The sequence below is a fragment of the Acipenser ruthenus genome, chromosome 5 (assembly GCF_902713425.1).
Source record: "Acipenser ruthenus chromosome 5, fAciRut3.2 maternal haplotype, whole genome shotgun sequence".
In the NCBI taxonomy this organism is placed as follows: domain Eukaryota; kingdom Metazoa; phylum Chordata; class Actinopteri; order Acipenseriformes; family Acipenseridae; genus Acipenser; species Acipenser ruthenus.
In genome coordinates, this window is record NC_081193.1 from 33,401,865 (window position 1) to 33,425,354 (window position 23,490).

At 40.0% G+C, this 23,490-nt stretch overlaps 1 protein-coding gene across 19 annotated transcripts in view; it reads right to left on the reverse strand.

Moving 5' to 3' along the window:
• The window catches only part of LOC117403074 (protein 4.1-like), a 128,282-nt gene that overhangs the window by 61,486 nt on the left and 43,306 nt on the right, over nucleotides 1-23,490 (reverse strand). For all 19 annotated transcript variants that reach the window (XM_059024036.1, XM_059024038.1, XM_059024042.1 and 16 more), the window contains exons 2-3: nucleotides 15,772-16,367; nucleotides 4,270-4,488 (exon numbers count right to left, since the gene is read on the reverse strand). In XM_059024036.1, coding sequence (XP_058880019.1) covers nucleotides 4,270-4,488; nucleotides 15,772-16,356 — 804 coding nt within the window. In that variant the 5' untranslated portion in view covers nucleotides 16,357-16,367. The remainder of the gene's footprint in view (nucleotides 1-4,269; nucleotides 4,489-15,771; nucleotides 16,368-23,490) is intronic.

A 23,490-nucleotide genomic window follows, 5' to 3' on the forward strand; every position in this document is an offset into this window, starting at 1 on the left:
GCTATCTCCGAAAAGATTCTTAGTATTGTCGCAAGCACACCCAATAATGAGCCTTGTCTGCACCAGGGAACAAAATATTACCTAAAATCTTATTTGTCATATACTACATGTTTTATATGGGTTTTTTTTGGTTGTTTTTTTTTTTTTTTTTTTAAATGTACTGTAAAAAATGTGTGACTGCCAAGTACAGTATGTGAAAAACTCAAAGCCATGTTTGTGAAACAAATCCACAATGTGCTTGGGGGGAGGGTAGAGATAATTCTGAAAACGGGTTCCAGATGTATTTATTTTTTTCACTGTCAGTGTCAGTTGATACCAACTGTAGGTTGTAGGAAAATAATGATCTTAAGCATCCCTTTGTCATTATTCTTGTTTTCACACACACACTCCAACTGTTATTTTTGCAGAAAACAAATATGGTATTGTTTTATAAAATATGTACAATACGGTAGTGTTTTCAAATATTATTTATCGTTTTATAAAAGAGTTACACATAGCCTAAGGTTGATATGCAGTCAAACATTTTTATACATTAGTTATTTATTGATTTTATTCTTATGCTTTATTTATGAGACTATAACTGAAATTCACTATTGCAGGGCTGCTACGATTAAATCGAAAATCGATTTTATGATCGATTCCATGCCTCATTATATATACACCGATATAAATACTGGATAATCGATTCAATAATTACATTTTTGTAACGCGCATAGTTAATAACATTATTTAAGTTTATCAATGAAACTGCACGGAACGTCCTGCCTTGCTATTTACAGTATTTCTGCCAGGCAAGCAGTGGGCGTGCTCTTCTTTTCCTGCTTGTGTTAACTAGCATCTAATTTGCAAGTCTCATCCTACCAGCGAATCAGTTTTGAAAATGCCTTTTAAGTACACCCCTCTGTATGTTCGATGTAAACAAACAAACAAAAAAAAAGCACGCCGCCTTGAATCGTGAGCAGGAAGACAGGCTTGTATTCCTGGCAAACAGCCTGTAAGTTAAGTGTGCACATTGAAGAAAACTGACTGTATATAGTTTGCGCTTCTTTAGAGTTTCAAAATTAAATGTTATATAATGAATATTTAACAATATTCAATAACATTAAAACAAATATATAAATAAACAATCAGTGATGTTAAACGCAATTTTGGAGTAACAGCTTGACCTACAGTGGGTATGCATGTTTTGGTAAGTAAATCAATTTATTTGTAATTATTATTATTATTATTATTATTATTATTATTAATATTATTATGATGATGATGATGTTTCAGGCAGGAATTTTCACATTGTGTGTTTCACAGATAGTGAAGGTTAGGTGGTACAATATTAACAAGATGCAATGTGTGATGCTGCAGCTGTCACTAAATAAAAAAAGACATTTTTTTTATAGATTACATTCCAAAATACTGTAATCGGTTTGTAATAAATATTTTAGTAACTCCCCTGTAGTATGTTAAACATGCTTTAGGCTTGTTGTGAATGTTGTGTTTTTTTATCCTGACGCTACCAAGGCGTAAATACCCCTCGCATTCAATTGTTGTGCACAAGCTTTTACTTAACATCAATGATATTAAAATAACAGAACATAGCGGGGAGAGGAATGGAGCGAAAATGTATGTGGGCGGTACAATCATCGATATTTACTTGTGTGCCCAATTAATCGATTGCTATTTTGAGACCCTATTGTGTACCATATCATTTATTTCGTTTTCTGTCTGTGTCGTGGCTTTAAAACAACTCTGAAGTATTGTTTACACTCCTTGCTCTTTTGAAATTAAATTCTGGTTTAATCATTTAAAGTTTAAAACGCAGTATTTGGGCGGCCAGAGCAGCAACACAGAGAACTTTTTCAGTTTACCTGGAAACAATTAGAACATCGCAAAAGTAGGGGGTATTTTTTTTAAATTAATTTTAGGAAGTTTTTGCTTTTGTGGGTTATGGATCCATCAGCACTTGGTTGTTACTGTATTCAACATAGCTTTGTCGTTTATCCGTTATATACCATTTTATAGGACAATGTAACTCATACATAAGCAATAATATATACTATATATAAAATACAATAGAAAGTCTAAGTTATGTATAACCACAATAAGCATTTGTTTTAGTGGTTTTATGCAATATTGAGAAACTTTTCAACGTTTTACTGTTTCCAATCCATCCGTACATTTTTTTTTTTTTTAAATGGAATATAGTATAGGGGATGGGACTCTGACCCCTGCTGGGCACCACCAAAAATTATACAAACCCGGCGCCTATGCAAGAGGGTAGCCTAATGGGGGAGAGTGCTGAGCAGGAATAAGGGACGCAGAACAGTCCATAGAGCTACAGGACAACCTCATCTCCAGCGTATGCTTGGAGAAAGGGGCACAAAACTCGCAAAAACTAAGGTTGACTAGCACCTCCCTGGCATGCTCTGGGCCCAGGCAGGAAGAGCACCTGTCGTGCTTCTCCTCCTTTAGGCAGATTGGCCTTGCATGTCTCACAGCTTGGTACTGAGGTCAAGAGTGGGCTGGAACTGGGTCGGTACTGGGTTTGGTTCGGTACCAGTTCGGTATATTTAACAATGGGTCGGTACTGTTCAGAACTGGTTTGGAACCTGGTCGGCACCAGGCCGGTTTGGCAGCTTTGGCACTGCTCGGAACCGGGTCGGTACTGGTTCAGTGACTTTAGCACCGGGTCGGTGTCTTAGCACTGGGACGGTACCGGGACAGCACTGGTATCAGTGCAGTTACCTTGGTCCCAGTTCGGTACTGGGTCAGGAGCAGAAGCTGGTAGGTGACCTCGCTACCAGCGGTATGGGTATGGGTCCACCGGTTCGCAGTCACCACAGGTGGCAACATACAGGGATGCCCACCTGTAAAAGCCACTGCCAAAACCACTCAGTCAATACCAACACGAGACTGAGGGAAGCCTACTTGTTAGAATGGACAAAGAGCCTTCGCAATGTTGATGCTAAAAAGCTGTCACCAAAACGGCATCAAGATAATGTGGTTGTAACTGCAAGCAACAAGCAGCCGAAGCGACTAACTGAGCAGTGCTGCTGAGCCCAGCAACTGCTCTTACTGCATGTGTGCTAAGCACCACGTTGCAGACTGGCCTGCAGGTTGTATCTGTAAAAACAGAAAAAACACAAAGACTCTCAACAAAGAACAGTTATTTAACAATTACATAAATAATATAAAACGTCTCGTATAGTGCCAATTAGCAAGAACAAAAAAGAAAATAAGCTCCAGACGGAACTATGAAGCCTGGGGGGAGAGCACAAAGTCAGCCAACTTATGATGCTGGGTCCCTGGGAAGGAGCGACTCGAGCCACTGGCGTCATGTGGGGCACAAGGCAGCAGCGGGACGTAACTAGCAACAGGCTGTAGTGCACACAAATACGCGTAAATATTTAACTATTACAGCGACTTGTTTAAAGATCACATATCATTTGTGTAAAAACATAAAAATGTAAAATATATACAGATAGAAGCAACAGTGTACTTATATGAACAAGGCTCTTCAATCAGATCAGTCTGGAAAGGAAAAATGGTGCCGAGTTCTGTGAGTGCAGTGCTTTTCATCCCTTGGGGGTGGGGTCACAACTGCGTCAAAAGACCAGTTTTGGTATACAACACTCAGGATTTGGGTCTTTAGGAGGTAAATATCCATTCGGTAACAGTTACATTTCGTACTTGAAAGGGAACTTACAGCTTTGTAAAATTAGAAAAACACGATTAATTATTTATTTCTTAGCAGACGCCCTTATCCTGGGCGACTTACAATTGTTACAAGATACCACATTATTTTTACATACAAGTACCCGTTTATACAGTTGGGTTTTTACTGGAGCAATCTAGGTAAAGTACCTTGCTCAAGGGTACAGCACCAGTGTCCCCCACCTGGGATTGAATCCACGACCCTCCGGTCAAGAGTCCAGAGCCCTAACCACTACTCCACACTGCTGCCCTTGGATGTGCACACGATGGATGTGCCCTATCCAAACTGTGTCCTCCAGTATTTTTTACCACTACCACATCTACAGGTCACAAACTCCCCCTTACATTAACATGTGTTTATCCAAACCTTTGCTCTGTTACTGTAATAGAAAAAAAATCTTCAAAAACATGCATATTAATAAATAATATATAGGTTACAAGTACAGTTAAACAGCACAGGGGCCAATTGGTATTTAATTGAAGGCAATGCTGGCCTTCCTGTGCTGGCATGGACATGTATAGTAATTCTAAAATAACAGGTGTAGTGATTCTAGTTCTTACCTCGACCTCACAGGGGAACTCCATGCCTTCCAGCATCATGACCTTGCACACCACAGTCTTCATCTTCTTGGGTGGCTTCTCAGCCTTCAATTCAGATTTCGGAACTTTCTCTTCCTCCTTAATCTTCTTCTGAATCTCCTCCCTAGCTCCGTTCTTCTCCTCCTCCTTCAAATCTACGTCCTTCTCCAAAGAGTCTTTTCTGGTCTCCTCTTTTGCAGGCTAAAAAAAAAAAAAAAAAGATTAAAGCTAAGCTGTAAACAGCTAAAGTTAAACAGTCTTTCCATAGCACCCCATACTGTAACTAAAAGGACAATATAGGTTCCCACACTAGTGTGTTCGTGTACCACAGTATTGTCTTTTCAAGCTTCTCCTCCCCATCCCCTCCCTCTAGTCTTCAACACGCCTGATTCCCATAACATATTCTGTTGTTCTCCTCTTTGTTGCCGATCTAGACATCTCTTACTGTATCTTCTATTCTTCAGCTGTCAGGACTTGAAGAAGAAGCAACAGCCCATGATTCTCCTAGTCGGAATGTGATAAATTAACATATGTTTTTCAACAACTGTTTTCACCATAAGAATTTCCATTGGCATCAAAAAGGTGATGTCAGAGGGTGGATAAACATTTGCAAAAATGGAAAATAAAGGCAATTTGGCAAAGATATGGAAATAAAGAATGATATCCTGGATGCTACTGCATTGCAGCTACAGTACAGTGTACATTTTTATGTTTGCATAAAAAGTTCTGTTGTAGTAAATCATTTAAATAATTAACAGCTGTACTGTAACTCTGGGCTTCTGAGCTGCCTTAATTCAGCAATAGAACCAGAAGAGGGCTTTACAATCTGGCAAGGCTCGCCTCATGCCACTAAATGTCCCGAACCGAAGGCTCAGGCTTCAATATACCAGTGGTGGCCTATATCGCATCCTGGGTATTTCCAATAGCATAAATAAAAACTCAACACACAAAAAAAAAAAAAATCAAACAATCTTCTACTTACATGGAGCTGTTCTACAGTTTAGTACTTCGTACACAAAAGAGAACATTTTTTTGTGAACAATTTGTAAAACCTTCAAATAAATAAAAACCAGTAACTTTTTTTATTATTAGGATTTGAGTGCAGGTTCATGTATGTATGTAAGTTTCAGTATTTAAGCTACCATTAGGTCCTAAAATGTATTGGCGAAAAAAAAAAAAAAAATAGCAATAAAAAATATCTAGTACTCGGGGCTCCCGAGTGGCGCATCCGGTATAGCCTGGACGTCGCCGGATAGAGTCCAGGCTATTCCATTGCCGACCGTGGACAGGAATTCCCAGGGGACGGCGCACAATTGGCCAAGCACCGCCCAGGGAGGGGAGGGTTTAGGTCAGCCAGGGAGTCCTTGGCTCACTGCGCACCAGCAACCCCTGTAATCTGGCCGGGTGCCTGCAGGCTTGCCTCTAAGCTGCCCGGTGCTGCGTTGTCCTCCGATGCTGTAGCTCCGAGGTGACTGCATGGTGAGTCTGCAGTGTGAAAAGAAGCAGTCAGCTTCGGAGGACAGCGTGTGTTCGTCTTCACCGCTCCTGAGTCGGCGCAGGGGTGGTAGCGGTGAGCGGAGCTTAAATAATAATTGGATATTCTAAATTGGGAGAAAATAATGAAAAAATAATTGGTGACTATATATATACAGTACTGTGCAAAAGTTTTAGGCAGGTGTGAAAAAATGCTGTAAAGTAAGAATGCTTTCAAAAATAGACATGTTAATAGATTATATTTATCAATTAACTTAATGCAAAGTGAGTGAACAGAAGAAAAATCTAAATCAAATCCATATTTGGTGTGACCACCCTTTGCCTTCAAAACAGCATCAGTTCTTCTAGGTACACTTGCACAAAGTCAGGGATTTTGTAGGCATATAGTCAGGTGTGTGATTAAACAATTATACCAAACAGGTGCTAATGATCAACAATTCAATATGTAGGTTGAAACACAATCATTAACTGAAACAGAAACAGCTGTTGTAAACGAGCCTTGCGGCTCGGGTTCGTTTTGCCCTTTTAAAATACCGACCAGACACAGATGGAGAGTTTGAGAGCGCTTTTGCGCTAATTTTTAATAAAGAACCGATGAACAAAACAAAACAAATCACGAACACAAAAGACCCAAACACAAAATAAATACCTAGCTCGGTACGAGCACTAACTAACACACCCAGGAACACCCTGACTACACGTGGGACAGCTAGGCTGTTTCCCCACTAAACATACACAGCAACCACACAGGTTGAATACAGCACTTTTCCTTTCTTTCTCTCACGACTGCCAGGACGCAGAGTACACCTTTCTGCTCCCTACTTCTCAGCCGTCCTGAGCAAACTAACTGTTTCTCTTAAGTACCCTGCACCTGGTCCTAATTTACAATTGTTTCCAGGTGACAGGAATAACTAAGCAATAAAACAATTAACAAAACCAATTAAACAATACAGCACTACAATGAACCAAACAAAACCATACATTTTACTGCGGGGATGACTCCAATCCCATCCCCACTGTGTTACACATCCTCCCCCCCAAGTGTGCAACACTGACTGGCCATTCCAAGGCCACCCCCTCCCCTAAAGCATAACCACCCACCCTCGAGTCCACAAGGTTCCACCTTCTCCCGATCCTTCGGGTGGGCTTGAGGATGGGTGGATTCCTCCGGCGCTTCAGGGTAGGGACCATGATCCGGCGAGGAGGGACCCAAACGGCTTGCTAGGGGCGACCGACGCGTAGGCCGGTACCCTGGACGGTGCAGCGACAGGCAGAGGTGTGAGCCACGGGACCTGCGCAACGACCTCTGAGACTCCAGGGGGAACACAGCGGGAGGAAGGGGGAACGCCAGTGACGTCACACGACCGCGTCGTGACGTCTGAGGTTTCAGGGGGAGCGGAGCAAGGGACCAGGTGAGCAACTGTGCCTGGTGGTGCCCCGACCTGGGCACTAGGTCGAGCACAGGGAGGTCCATGCATTCCGGCAGGGTGTCCACGAGCACGGGGCAAGGGACCGTACCCACCAGCGCCGGACTGCTTTGCTGGGGTGGAGGTCGGGGTTGTGGTGGTGCTGGGCACTTTAGCTCCTCTTCCTCATTCAGCTGCAGCTCCTGCTGCAGCTCAGGCAGCTCCTCCCCCTCTGGCTCGGGCGGCGGCAGCTCCTCTTCCATATTCAGCTGCAGCTCCTGCTGCAGCTCAGGCAGCTCCTCCCCCTCTGGCTCGGGCGGCGGCAGCTCCTCTTCCACAGACAGCTGCAGCTCCTGCTGCAGCTCGGGCACTGCCGGTTTTCTCTCCGGAGCAGGCAGCTCCGGTTCCAGAGCTTGCACCTCTGGCTCTGGCTCTGGTACACGTGACTCTTGCTGGGGTGCCGGCCACACCAACTTCTGTAGCACTAGCTCCAGCTCTGACACGGGGAACTCCTGTTCCCATGTGGGCAACCCCCAGTCTTGCCTCAACTGCTGGTTGCACTCGATCTGCTTGCGGGTTGCCTCCTGCATCTCCGCGATCCGCTTGCGGGTTGCCTCCTGCATCTCCGCCGTGGACTTTTCTAAAGTCCTGATGAGCTCTGCAATGTCCATGATTCTTAAATGTGCTGGTCTGTAGGGCTGAGTACCGCTGCCACCATATGTAAACGAGCCTTGCGGCTCGGGTTCGTTTTGCCCTTTTAAAATACCGACCAGACACAGATGGAGAGTTTGAGAGCGCTTTTGCGCTAATTTTTAATAAAGAACCGATGAACAAAACAAAACAAATCACGAACACAAAAGACCCAAACACAAAATAAATACCTAGCTCGGTACGAGCACTAACTAACACACCCAGGAACACCCTGACTACACGTGGGACAGCTAGGCTGTTTCCCCACTAAACATACACAGCAACCACACAGGTTGAATACAGCACTTTTCCTTTCTTTCTCTCACGACTGCCAGGACGCAGAGTACACCTTTCTGCTCCCTACTTCTCAGCCGTCCTGAGCAAACTAACTGTTTCTCTTAAGTACCCTGCACCTGGTCCTAATTTACAATTGTTTCCAGGTGACAGGAATAACTAAGCAATAAAACAATTAACAAAACCAATTAAACAATACAGCACTACAATGAACCAAACAAAACCATACATTTTACTGCGGGGATGACTCCAATCCCATCCCCACTGTGTTACACTGTATAGGAGGAATAAAACTGAGTGAGGAACAGCCAAACTCAGTTAACAAGGTGAGGTTGCTGAAGACAGTTTACTGTCAAAAGTCATACACCATGGCAAGACTGAGCACAGCAACAAGACACAAGGTAGTTATACTGCATCAGCAAGGTCTCTCCCAGGCAGAAATTTCAAGGCAGACAGGGGTTTCCAGATGTGCTGTCCAAGCTCTTTTGAAGAAGCACAAAGAAACGGGCAACGTTGAGGACCGTAGACGCAGTGGTCGGCCAAGGAAACTTACTGCAGCAGATGAAAGACACATCATGCTTACTTCCCTTTGCAATCGGAAGATGTCCAGCAGTGCCATCAGCTCAGAATTGGCAGAAAACAGTGGGACCCTGGTACACCCATCTACTGTCCGGAGAAGTCTGCTCAGAAGTGGCCTTCATGGAAGACTTGCGGCCAAAAAGCCATACCTCCGACGTGGAAACAAGGCCAAGCGACTCAACTATGCACGAAAACACAGGAACTGGGGTGCAGAAAAATGGCAGCAGGTGCTCTGGACTGATGAGTCAAAATTTGAAATATTTGGCTGTAGCAGAAGGCAGTTTGTTCGCCGAAGGGCTGGAGAGCGGTACACAAATGAGTGTCTGCAGGCAACAGTGAAGCATGGTGGAGGTTCCTTGCAAGTTTGGGGCTGCATTTCTGCAAATGGAGTTGGGGATTTCGTCAGAATTAATGGTCTCCTCAATGCTGAGAAGTACAGGCAGATACTTATCCATCATGTAATACCATCAGGGAGGCATCTGATTGGCCCCAAATTTATTCTGCAGCATGACAACGACCCCAAACATACAGTGAAAGTCATTAAGAACTATCTTCAGCGTAAAGAAGAACAAGGAGTCCTGGAAGTGATGGTATGGCCCCCACAGAGCCCTGATCTCAATATCATCGAGTCTGTCTGGGATTACACGAAGAGAGAGAAGCAGCTGAGGCTGCCTAAATCCACAGAAGAACTGTGATTAGTTCTCCAAGATGTTTGGTCCAACCTACCTGCCGATTTCCTTCAAAATCTGTGTGCAAGTGTACCTAGAAGAATTGATGCTGTTTTGAAGGCAAAGGGTGGTCACACCAAATATTGATTTGATGTAGATTTTTCTTCTGTTCACTCACTTTGCATTTTGTTAATTGATAAATATAAACTATTAACATGTCTATTTTTGAAAGCATTCTTACTTTACAGCATTTTTTCACACCTGCCTAAAACTTTTGCACAGTACTGTATATATATCTAGTAGACTACATGTGTTAATGCTGATCGTGCTATTTGTTCAGTAACATGTGTTTAAAGTTTATTCAAAGCCTCCTTCCTGGCTTTGTTAGAGAAGAAAGTACTGTCCTGTGTTGTTACTTGACATGCTGAAATATTAACATTGCTGAAAGTAAATGAGACAGCATCCAGTGGTTTGATTTCTTCAACAGCAAACATTATTCTCAAGTTAAAGGAAATCTTGGATCAATTTCCTAATTATTATTCGAACATGTATTTTACTGAAAAAGGTATATATTTATCTTCCGGCTAAATTGAGAGTTAATAATAGGCCAATGGCAAACCACATTATTATTATGCAATTTGATTTGTAATGTTCTGTCTTTAAAATACCTGAGTAAGCTAGTCTGTTTTAGTATGTCGTCAAAAATGGTATGGGTTTCTGGTATCTAATTACATGCACATTCAATCTTTATCTCTCACTGACACAAAGCCATGAAGCAGTGATCACAAACAAATGTTATTATTAAAGAGGAGGATAACAGCACAGTAAAAATGACCCACTAAACTGAATATCTGCAATTTAAGTCAACACTAAAGATTCAGTGTAGTACATGTCTGTCTGGCATTGTTACCTCCCTGCTCCCTGGACAGATCACAGCAGATCATTGATACCTTTCAAATGCACAACGAATTTCAACAGGTATACACTCAACAATTCCATATAAACCCAAACGACTGCCTACAGTATTAAACAAAAGTACTGTAAAAGCAAAATACCTTTCCCTTCCAATGGTTAGTCTTACAAAGTGCTCTGAAGGTGTGATGATTTTGTCATCTTAAAAAAAGAGTACTGTAACTGGAGCTGTCCAAAGGGTAATAACTGGCTTAAAAATATCTTAATGTTAACTGGGACATTTACTATGCAACTGTCTTGGTACAATTTTTAGCTCAACCCTCTGTGACCTTGGGCTAGCCATACAGCCACCTTAAACTTCAGTCTCACCTAGCTATGGACCGAAGTAAAAGAAGAGGGGCATAGATGCTATAGGCACTATAATTGTTTTCCAAAATATATGGTTCTAAAAGGAATTTATTGTCCCTGTTTTAATAGATTGTATTTCTTCTAACGATTAAAGTACAGTAGATGGTTGTAGAAGACACAGTCCTTCTCACACTGGAGCAAGATCAAATTAAGCTTGAGTTTATTGATGATTTATATCTTAATTTTCAGAGCAATTCCTTTATCACAGAAATGTAATCTGATGTCAACAAAGGATACAGAAAAGCCAAGCCACACATTCATGCTCCGTTATCTGCCTTGTATTTCTGGCTTCATTCACTGCAGGAAATTAAAATATTTCATATTGAGCCTGGTCTTAACAAGGAACCCAATAAACAAATATTTAAATAAATGGGTTTCTACCATGCCCGAGTCCTGTAGTGTGCGCTGGCTTGACATTTGGAGTTTATTTTCCATCTCATCCCAGAGGAAACAATGCTCATTCAATCATAAAGGGAGACTAGCCCCTGAAGCCAGCACAAGAGAGGAATCAGGAAACCTCTCACATTCCCATCACAGCTTTAACTTCCCTGATAGGACTTGAGCACACAGTGCTGGAGTGCCAAGGGTCAGTGAACTGAGGCATTAATACAGAACAGTATGTTTTCAGAATTAAACTCATTATCAACTGCACTGTAACTTACTTAGCTATCAGTATAACATTGTATTTTAGTTTGGTGTCCGTATATTTATAACTTATGGTTCTGTAGTATTAGCCAGCACAGATGATACCGATATTGTTATTGCACTCTGCCCAGTAGATTAATATTTCTATAATCTACACAACTGCAGGAATAGCAGACAGTATGCTCAAGAAATCAAAGTCCTGGCTTTAACTACAGCACTTCAAAATTAAATATCCACCAAACACTTTATTATTATTATTTGCTACTCATTTGAATGTTGCCCTGCCTCCATCCTGCAGCAAAGTAAATCACTTGTTTCCACCTAACAAACGACTACTGACCCATTGATGCAAAGTCCAGCCTGGCTAGCCTGATGAACTAATTAATTAATTAATTTTACATGGCAAAGCCAGTAGTTTTAAAAACTCGACATCGTCCCTAAACACACAACGATAATGTGTTTCTAAAATAGCCCTGCAACACTATTTAAAAATAACAGGTTCATGCAAGTGGATAATAAAATAACTTCATATTAATCCCCAGGCAGTTTCCAAAAGTCCAACACTTTTTTTTTCATTGCTGGGAGCACAGTACACAACAACAAGATAGACCAGAGTGTCTGCTTTTAATTTATTTGAATATACTGATGCCTCTATAAAAAAAAAAAAAAAAAATCAACAGTAAAAGTCTGAGCAGATAAGAGGTTTTAATAGAGATGGGATGTTATTTAAGGACAAACTGCACTATGGTGCACTCAGTATTGATCCAGGTACAATTATTATATATATATTTTCTAAACCATTCCACTCTTACATCCCAAAGTGACACTAGGTCAAATATTGCAGCTGGCATATTGAGCACTAAATAAGTGCTTAATATTGATCGTCCCTGGCCCATCTGTACCCATTATCTACAGTTCAGCCATTAATCAAAACGGTGTCTCTTATCCAGTGATTCCTTTACAAGCTTCTCAGCTGTGACTGTGTGTGGACATTTGGTATGCTGAAAAACTGTATTTTATTGTCTATCTACTGGAGTAAGAAAACATGAGCGATCAAAATTAAAGATTTGTTTTCCTGCCAGATCTCCAGACCTAAAAACAATCAAAGAAAATCTGAAACTAGAAGGGTTATGACTAAAACAGCAGAGCTCTGGTCTCATGGAGCTTGTGGCCAAGCAATGGGCTGGGATCAGTTTGTTTGTGCCAAAATGTGCACAGCCCATGAGGTTCAATCTGCAGACAGTGATCCAGGCCAACAGATTGGTGGGACCACATATTTTAACAAGTTCAGGCTCCTCAATGGACTGGATTTTAATGAAAGGGAAACTTTGTTGCCCAAAGTCTGATGCAATATTTGATGTTTTGTCCAATCTGATATGCGAAATGGTTTTGAACAAAACAGCAATTAAGGTACTAGTGTCAGCATTATGTTGGCAAGGAAAGATTATTGGTGTATTTAAGCTTGCATATTGTGTTACTCAAAGTGAAAAATGTGGTTATATATTTTAAACTTTTATGGGTTCAGAAGAGGGTTTTTTTCCTCCCACCTAGAGAAAAAAAATCAGTACTCCCGCGAGACAATCCTGATTTGAAGCCCAGGTTCTCCAGTCTATCAGAGACTGTCTGGTAGACTATTTCCATCTTCAGTTTACAAATAATTACTTTGTGCAAATGTAGGTGGCCTTTTCAGTCATAGTTAGCAATTACACCAGCTGATGACAATTACTAAAATCCTGAATGTTTATATGTGAAGATTACATTTTCAGAGAAGAATAAAACCATTGTAACCACAATACTGTCAAGAAACAACTTGGCAGGAAGAGCTGTTCAATTCCTGTGTAGTTTTTTAGCAAGTTACAATCCATATTATTGTAATCCTCTATAAAAATGTGTCACAACAGATGCTTTAGTGTGCGATTGAACCTCCAGCAGTACATACTTATCCTTAATATGTAAGTTAGCAAAAAGGCACAATCTGGTCAAAACTTGCATTTTAATGGCACAACTGCTTACAATTGAGAGGAGAAATAGATTACGATACCGTACTTTACAGTACATATATTATACATTTAGTAGTCAACAGTTATTTTTCATCATTTTCTCCCCAATTTATTAGTGTCCAATTATTTTGTTTAGCTCAGCTCACCGCTACCACCCTTGCGCTGACTTGGGAGGGGCGAAGACAAACATACGCTGTCCTCCGAAGCGTGTGCCATTAGCCACCCGCTTTTTTACACACTGCAGCCACCCAGAGCTACAGCATGCCCGAGGACAAAGCAGCCCTGGGCATCTTACAGGCAAGCCCCCCTCGGTTGGCAAAGGAATAGCCTGGACTCGAACTGGCGATGTCCAAACTATAGGGCGTGAGTGCTTTTACTGGATGCGCCACTCGGGAGCCCTAGTACATACCAATATTGCCTGCTGTTTTTCTCAGCTTGATTAAAAGCTTCATTCCCTCTTTGACTTTGTACTTTTGTTTCGGACACTAAATATATTTACAGCATCCGTTATTTGCTTTGAAGTATCCTGTTTTGTCTAGTCTGGAACATGATTTGGCTTTGCTTTCAAAACATCCTTTTTTTATTTGTATTTTCAACTGGGGTAATCTTTTCTGTGCTGCATGGAGAACCCAGGTTTATTCTCTGCTGATGGTTAGTTTCAGATGCAAATAAAGAGTACAAGAATATATGGAATAACTAGCATTTTAAAATATTGAAAGAAAGAGCTACTGTAGATGCTAAAAGGGTTATTCCTCACCAAATGGACTATATTCTGGGATCTTCCCCACCTCACCGTTTCAAATTCTATTTAATATTGCATTTCAATGTGCCTGGAAATGTTTTAGGAAGAAATCCCCAAATATTAAATTCAACTATTTTTTAAGTTATGGGTCTATATAATGGATGAAAATGAGCAGATCTTTCAAAATATTGAAACTATCATCTTGATACTTGCTGCACACACAGCTCTTCTCCTTTAATAATGCGTAAATATATTACAGTACCTATTGGTGACCACAGACGTTAATGCAATGGAGGCAAGTCGGCCATCTAGAAAGGGGGCGGAGCTACGGTACACTAAATCATCAACACAGAAGGGAAACGATGTGGCAGCCGCGGATTGGAGAAGCGGTTGCAATCGTTAACCAAGGGGGCGTGATAGCTGGTATATAAGGGGGCATAGTGAGGTGATCTGTTCCTTTGTTATGGTTAACGCTGAACCGGAAGGAGACCCGCATTGTGTATCGTGAGTGTTTTTGTCTAATTAAACTGTTTGATGTTATTAAGACATCTAACACGATCTGGAGCTGTCGCTACAAGCCAGCAAAACCTGGACTGCACTTGTTTCACGATAAATTGTATTTTCACCACGAGCACTACAGCACTCACTTTGGACTGGTGACTGTGTTTGTATATTATGTGTGTATTAAATACTGTGTTTATTGTTGTTTCGGGTCTGAACCCCTGGATTAAACTGTGTAGTACACAGCCTTGTGTACTACCATTCATTATTATTTACCATTGACAAGTGACTTTTGGATTATAAATAAAACAACATTGCACCTGGATTATCGTTGTCGGTCTGTTATTGATCACCGCATCACTCATGCACCTGCACACTGCAAACCACTTTGCCACAGGCCCCTTTTCAGTGCTTGTTTTAATCTTTCATGGGCAGCCTCCATTATATAGTACACAGGCCTGTAACTTGAAGAGCAAATATTTTAGGATTCTTCCCAAAACACTTCCAGGTTCATTCATATGCGATATCAAAAGAGCCTGAGATAGTGAGGTGGGGACCATTGGTCCATTTGATATGGAATGACCCTTTGACACAGAACATAAGCAGTGGGGTAGCCAATGACAAACTAGGAAGTTGCGGTAAGGGAGATTATTCATTAATGAGCAATGCAAATTAATTTCAGTGGGCTATTTGAGATCTTGAAGTACTAAAACTTAGGATACTGGAAATACAGTGCAGTGCATGAAGATAAGAAAGAATTAGCACTAATATTAACAGTCCGAATGTTAACATCAGGAAAAAGAAATCAAATCAAGGAGAGCAATTTGAAACCAACAGAGGGCCTCAATGGCAAAATCTGCTACTCCTTTAGTACTATTTCTATCAGCAAACTAAAAAAAAAAGTTTAAATTCTGACTGGGCCAAACAATGCACGCCACTTTTGTAAAAACCTACTTTTCACGGAGGAATCTGTTTAATATAATACAGTATTTTGTGTCTCTAATATACTGTAATACAGTACTGACTAAATAATATGGCAATAACTACGCCAAGCACAGAAAATACATTTGTATTGACACAGTTCCTTTTGTAGAAGAAGCTAAAAGAGTACCCATGGAGAGAAAGGTTAGTGTTACAATACCAACCTGTGTCTCTGCGCTGCTTATTGAATGCTTCTCCTCCTTTTCATCTGCCTTGCTGTCCTGCGGCAGTGAGCGTTGATCCTCAGCTGGTTTGTCTATTCTGTCCTCTCCTCCCTGCTCTCTTTTCTCCTCCTCCTCCTCAGACTTCTCCTGAACGTCGCCCTCTTCCTTCACCTGGTCCTCTTTCCCCAGACTTTCTTTGGGCTCAACTTGGCTCTGAGATTTCTGCTTCTTAAGCCATGGGGGAAGGAACCTAGAGATGCCCTTCCCTGCGGCCTGCTCTTTCTCCTTCTTGCCCAACCCTGGGCTGGTCTGTGCACTGGGGCTAGCTGGCTTTGGTGTCGTGGGAGTGTCTGTATGTTCCTCGCCTGAAGGCTGCTCTCCACTGGTAGACTGCAGCGTCTCCCTGTTATTGGTCTGTTCCTCTGCTTTCTCAGCCTCTGTGTGTTCTTGTTTTGGGTCCACCTGTTGCTGCGGTGCCGGTTCGTCCTGCGCCTGAGTCTGCAGCTCCGGAGCTGCTGGCTGTTCCTCGGTCTGCTCTGGTTCCTTCTTTACTTCAGACTCCAAACCTGTTTCAGTCGTCATCATCACAGTTTACACTGAGAAGGCAAAGAAGAAAAAAAAAAACTGATCACTTTTAATTATTATTATTATTATTATTATTATTATTATTATTAATTGGTCATTTAGCAGACACTTTTATCCAAAGCGACCTCTTGGGGGTGAACTATTCATCAACAACTGCTGCTGCAGAGTCACTTACAGTAGGACCTCCAAAGGGAGGAGCATAAGGAGGTTAAGTGACTTGCTCAGGGTCACACAAAGTGAGTCAGTGGCTGAGCGGGAATTAGAACCGTGGACCTCCTGGTATCAAGCCTACTTTAACCACTGGACCACCAAGCCTCCTAATTTTAACTTACAGTATTAGACCTTGTCATTGCTTCCCCCATGACACACACATTTACTCTTCAAATTCAATGCCCAAAGCTTTAAAAACAGCCCAATGGGTAAGAACACTAACAAGAACAGTGTCAAACGTTTTTTCAATTATGTTTTAACTGTGCTGGGAATATGATGGAACAGCAACTATTCCCATTTTCTAGGCAATTAACACTGCAGTTTGGCTATTAACTTAATTCTTATGCACAATGAAAGAGAGGGGAGTACTGGAAATGTTCTAAACTCATTAGGAGGAGGCCATGTGACAGGAGTTAAATTTTAGCACACTTCACAAGAAACTATTGTATAAAGGGCTTTATCAGCAGCCCAGTACTGTACTGTAGCTTGTATAATATTACATGCCTTGCTGGGCATTAAACACAATCTGTTTTTGGATGCTATACAGACAGATTTTAATCAATGTGTGGTCAGCGTGGATGGGAGATGTGCCAGGCTTGTTCAAACATTGCAGTCAGAAGGGACAGTACTTTTATCTTAATTTACTGAAAGATAACAGTGTGTTGTTCAGATAATCCAAACTGGGACTGCAGTATCTATACTGTATATTTGGGCTACTACATGTATATCCGCATTCCACAAATCTACACAAGGGTGGGGCCAACAACAACTTCAGAGTGAAGAATCACAACCATGTTAGGATATTCGTTCAAGATTCTATTTGTTAATTTTAAACAAAGTGGCCATAAACACATTTTAATAAAGTAATAACATTCATTTTTAACTTGAAAAAGCACTTCAAATAAAATAAAACAATCTCTCGTTGTTTTAGTTCTCTTTTATTACAGTCCACTTAACAAAAATTATGATTGCATCATGAAATTAAAACGTTGATCATTATACGAGTAATTTCTTTTGCAAGTATGATCTGTATCATATTGCAGACAGAAACCGACCTCCATTGACTCGCTTCCGAAATAGAAATATATACTGCAGCGGTGGGAAGAATCCAAGCATACAACTTTTAATCTTCCAATGAGGCGCTGGCAGGACAAGCCCCCCACTCGCAGCAGCGGTAAGCAGGTGACAAGCAAGGGAAAGCAAGCAGCAGCTTCAGCAGAGTGAATCCCTCCGTCAGTCTCCGTGACAATATAAATCTCACACAGATAAAGCAAGTTCTGACAGACACCGACTTTTTTATTTTTTTGCCTTCGAATACATGTAAAAAAAATGGTTTGTTTGGGTATTTGTGGGACAGTGCAAATGATACCAGGCAGCCTATTCAACAAGTCTATGATAGCTACTGCAGTGTATGATGCTGACCAATCAAAACTCTACTACATATACTATATGGCGCATTCACACTGGGCTGATATTCCGTTTCCAGGTACGGTTTGAGTTCGGAACGTTTGCCCTTCAGTGTGAACGCTCTAAACGTTCCCGGGAACAATTAAAACAAACCGTACGTGAAGGAGTGGTCTCGGTACGGTTGCATCCATTCTGGGGACGGTTCGCTTATTTTTGCTTCAGTATGAAAGAAAAATGTTCTCAGTTTAGTTGCGAACGTCAAAGTGTACCAAAGTGTCAATCAAACTCCTGGAAGCGGAAGCGGTTGTTGTGCGGTAAATGATAGCAAAACAAAAATGGCAAACATGGTGAATAGGGGGATGTTGTTGAGTTCCGAAGAGATCGAAGCTCTTCTTGAAATTTGGGCAGATACCCATATACAAATGCTGCTTGACAGTACCCATAAAACACCTAAGTGTTCAAAGAGTTTTCCAGTCAACTGAAAGAACAGGGTTTTAACCTCACTGCTGAACAATGCAGAGCAAAATTTAAAATACTATGCTGTTCCTGCATTAAAACCAGGGACATACTGAGAAGGAGTGGGGAGTCACCAGAAATTAAATCAAAATGTCTTTATTATGACCAACAACTTTTCTGAGGGGGTGCAGTATCTCATAGCTATTAAAAAACCTTTTCTGAGGGGGTGCTGTATCTCATAGCAGTGTGAAAAAGCAGGAAGCAGAACAACCTATTTATTAATAAAACAACACATTTTATTAAACATAAAGAGCTAAATATGAATATTAATATAATAAAGTAGGGGTGCACAACTGCACGTGATGCAGTTTCTCATAGGTATAGCTATGCAAAAGTGAATCCCCTGTACGTCACATAACGTGCGCATGCGTGGTAAAGTCAACGCCGCTGAAGGCCTGCACTATCTCATGGGGTGCAGTTTCTCATGCTACACCGGCACAATAGATGTACAGTATTTATTACTATGTGATAATGTGAAGGGTGATCAGTCTATTGTGGTCTTTTCAACAGTGATTTGAATGTTTTTTTAGAAGACAAAACATGGGTACTTTTTTGTGCCGGGGGCATGTAAACCCAGACATTATTGATTAATACAGATATCTATCTGTTGGCATAAACCCTGAAAGAGAAATATTCTCTCTCTCTCAATATATATATATATATATATATATATATATATATATATATATATATATATGATGCTGCTATCATTTTTATTTATATACCTATCATTACATAACAGTGAACAATACATATATGCTTCGTTCCTAAACATGGAACTTTTTTTTCACAAGTGATAATGCAGAGTCTAATGGAGATGATGATCATTTTGAAAATCGGAGAAAAAGACCTGCGTCTCGGCTACAAGCTCACCTCCTGCAAGACCAGAAGGCAACTGAAAATTCCAGGTGCTGAGAAACGTCAGAAAAAAAGGGAACACAAAGGAAAAAAAATGATACAGTACTATGGAAATGGAGGGCACAAGGAAGGCTGAGTCAAGGAATCATGGTGACTCCTCATTTTCTTAATTGCTGAGTAGCATCCGCACTAACGAATATGAAGATGTTTTGTGATATTTGCAAATTATGTAAAATATTCAGTAGTGGAAACAGAAATTCTATCACAAATTCTATCACCTGAGAAAACAGCTATATACGTTTATATATTTTTTTGAGAAAAAAAAAAAAAGTTTTACAATCTTCCTTTAAAAGATCTGAAGGACGAATAAAGCCCACTTAATAATAATAATAATAATAATAATAATAATAATAATAATAATAATAATAATAATAATAATAATAATAATGTTAGATTTAGGGGCTCCCAAGTGGCGCATCAGGTAAAGGCGCTCCGCGTGGAGTGCAGGATGTCAGCGCAGGGGTGGTAGCAGTGGGCTGAGCCTAAATACAATTGGGCATTTAAAATTGGGAGAAAAACAGGGTAAAAATTATTTGACGACTACTACATAAAATTTTTAAAAAAAGGCCTACACTGTAGGCCTACATAGTTTTGAATATTGTTGATAAATATTGTTGTTACAGCTTGATGTATTATTTTCTTTGTCATCACACAAAACATCTTTATAAAGTACATCAACATGAAAACCAGTTTTTGTTATGCTTATGTGGTTATTGCACATTACTTTTTGATCTAAACAAATGTTTCATTTTCACATTATACTATATGGCCAATTTAAATCACATTGGAGAATTTTTTGTTTGTCCTATTTCTTGTATATATTTTTACTTGCAAGTACTGCTGTTTATATAAAAAGAAATGTTGAGCAATTTAAGCTTGATATATAGGTAAATTGTGTTAGTGTTTTATTTCATTTTTCATTAGGAAGCTTGTCATAACACGTGAGTAATTGATTACAAAAATTCCACACATTTTAGTTCCAGAAGTGATTGATGTTTTTATTTTTTATGTACAGATCACTTTGATAACCTCAGAATTCTAAATAAACCTGTTACAATAAAAAAAAGTCTTCTTTTTTTGTCATTACTGTAAAAAAAAAGAAAATTAATAAAAAGTCCTTTAATTTTCTTTCCTTCTCTGTCATCTTGCAGTCATTCAATTCTGATTTCCTTTCCTGTATCTTACATATTTCCCATCACCACTTTGGTGTTTTTTTGTTGTTTTTTTTCTCACATGACCTCTGCTTCTGTCATCTTAATTTTCACTGCTGAAATGTGTTGCTGCCATATCTTGCTTCAAATCCCTTGTAGGTTATGTGGTTTCATTTTCATCAACCATCATACTGTCTTCCTTTATGAGCCAGCTATCTCTGAATTCTTCACCACTCATTTTGCATATGTTGTGAAGAATGCAACAGGCAGCAATTACTGTTGGTACAATTGTTATATGATGGTCGTTTCTTTCAATTACACACCTCCAGCGCCCCTCAAGTCGGCCAAAGGCACATTCTACAGTCATTCGTGCTTGTCTTAACCTGTAGTTGAAGTTTCTCTGGTCTGGTGCAGTTGCCGCTCTCTCTGGGAATCCTTTTTGAAGCCAGGGCAGTAGGGGGTATGCTGCATCACGAATTACAGTAATAGGGACATTAATCCCACTGAATAGCTTTGTCACATTTGGGAATAGGTTACCATCTTGCCCCAATTTATATATAGAGGAAATGACAAATACTTGTGCATCGTGGACCTTTCCTGGCCAGCCAACATATATATATATCTATATCTATATTATAAGAGACCAGGGGGAGGAAGGGGAAAAGATGTAGTCAAGGAGGGGCCAAAAGACTACATCCCCCAGAATGCCACGGGAGGGAGCCAGGTACACCTGGCTCTAATAATAAATGAATGCCACTTGCCTGCAATTAGCAGGCAGGTATTTAAACTAGGAAAAATGTTTGTTCTGGGCAGTCTGCAGTCAGTCTGAAGGCTAGAGGCTGTCAGTAAGGAAAAGGTACTGTTTAAACCTTTTGTGTATTGTGGTTATGTGTAAAAGTGGTTTAGTAACTGGTAAACTTAGCCATCCAGGTTGTTAGTTAGGTTCCTGAACAGTTTAGTTAGCGCGCCAAAAACGGAGTTAGGTTTTGTTTTGTTTTTTTTGTTCTTTTGGCTTTGATTTCTGTAATCAATAAAACGGCACATAAGTGCTATTAAAAACGTAATTCTTGTGTCTGGGTCTGATTTTAAGGGGCTATATATATATATATATATATATATATATATATATAAAATCAACCACACCTTGTAAAATAACTGAGTACCAGCCCTTTCTATTATAATAATCTGTTTTATTTTCAGTAGGTACAATAATGGGAATATACCCCATCGAGCACAAAAACCTTGAACTATGCTGTGCAGTTCCTCAGCTGTTGGAATGCTTATACACTTCCTCTTCCGTACATGTACTATCATACTGGCCACTTCAATTGTGACTTGACAGGCCATAGAGCATCTAATACCAAACAAACGGGCCAGACTTCTGTACTCAATGTTGGTGGCTAATTTCCAGAGACAAACTGCAACACGCATCTCAACTGATAGACACTGACGGAGATGGGTTGCCTTCTTCATTCGGATATTGTGAATCCACTCTCTGTCCGTCCATGTCTGTACCGTTGAGTCCAAATAAGTCTGGAAGTAAAAGTCAAAAGGATATGAATGTTAAATTACACATACTGATTTATAAAGCACCTTTTTTTAAACTATATGCATATACTGTATCCAGCTTTCTGCACCACAATAAATAATTAAATAAATGAATAGATAAATAAATAAAAACAAACAAGAGCTAGCTAGCTTGGTAACAAACAATAAATGTACACAGTTAAATCATTTAAACATAAAATGATATATAGCAGGCCTATAGATTCCCAATGAAAAGTATCATCATTAGTGCCTTTAGTTATTTTTAAATTATGTATTTTACTAGTCTTATCTCTATTTGGCATAGTCTTAAGTAGAAACAATAACATTGTATAGTATAACACAAGCAGTAAAGTAATTGTATTAATCTAATTAATAATAATAATAATAATAATAATAATAATAATAATAATAATAATAATAATAATGAATAAACAATAATCAGTAACTTTTGCTTTTAGTCAAAATCATTTTTACCAAAAAAAATATATATATATTATATTATATATATATATATATATATATTGCTTTGTTTTCAGCTCTGAAAACAAGCTGAAAACTAAAACCAGAAGAATCTGAGGACCAATGGTATATACAATAGTATGATTACCATCATTGTAACATACCTTGAAATTGTTGTTGAAGGTGGAGATGAGATGGAGATGAAGAAAAGCATTCCGTTGCCTCTTCTGCAACTGTAGAAATATTAGGCATTTCTTCACATGTTGTCGCCTTAATTGCCTTTGCCTGTGTTTATGGATGTTTATCATAAAACACCACATAAGTGCAGCACACAAAGTCAGGACTTTTTCCAGCAACTTCCCAGCATTCACTTCAAGGAGATTCTTCTTGTGTTCTCAGTACTATTGCAGATGTGTAATGTGAAAGGGAAGTGTTCTCGGTACACTTGAAAAGATGGAAGTGTACTCAGCAAAGCCAGTGTGAAAGAGAAATGATCTGAGGACGTTTCCCCTGAAAAGCGCGGAGCACACTTGGTAAGTGTACCGTATACCCAGTGTGAACAGGGGGTTAGTAGCGGTAGCCTGCAGTATACTGTAGAATCAAGTTTGACCTCCTCTCATTAGTTCAAAACCAAAATGAAGCATTGCCAGACCTCATCATCTAAACAACCTTGCAATACAGCAGGAATTTAGAGAGTAATACTGTCCTTTTGCATGGCTGAAATACATCTGTGGGAGCAAGCTTAGAGGAAATAAGGGGGAAGAGTTAATTTGATGCTGAAAACTAAATACACTGGAGCTGGGGATCCAAGATCCAAGAACTGTGCTCTCTTATACAAGTTTGGCCTCACAAAGTCACAAATGAGTACACCCAACCATCAAAGATAAAGAGACCGACAAAGTATGACAGAATGAGCTGTGACTAA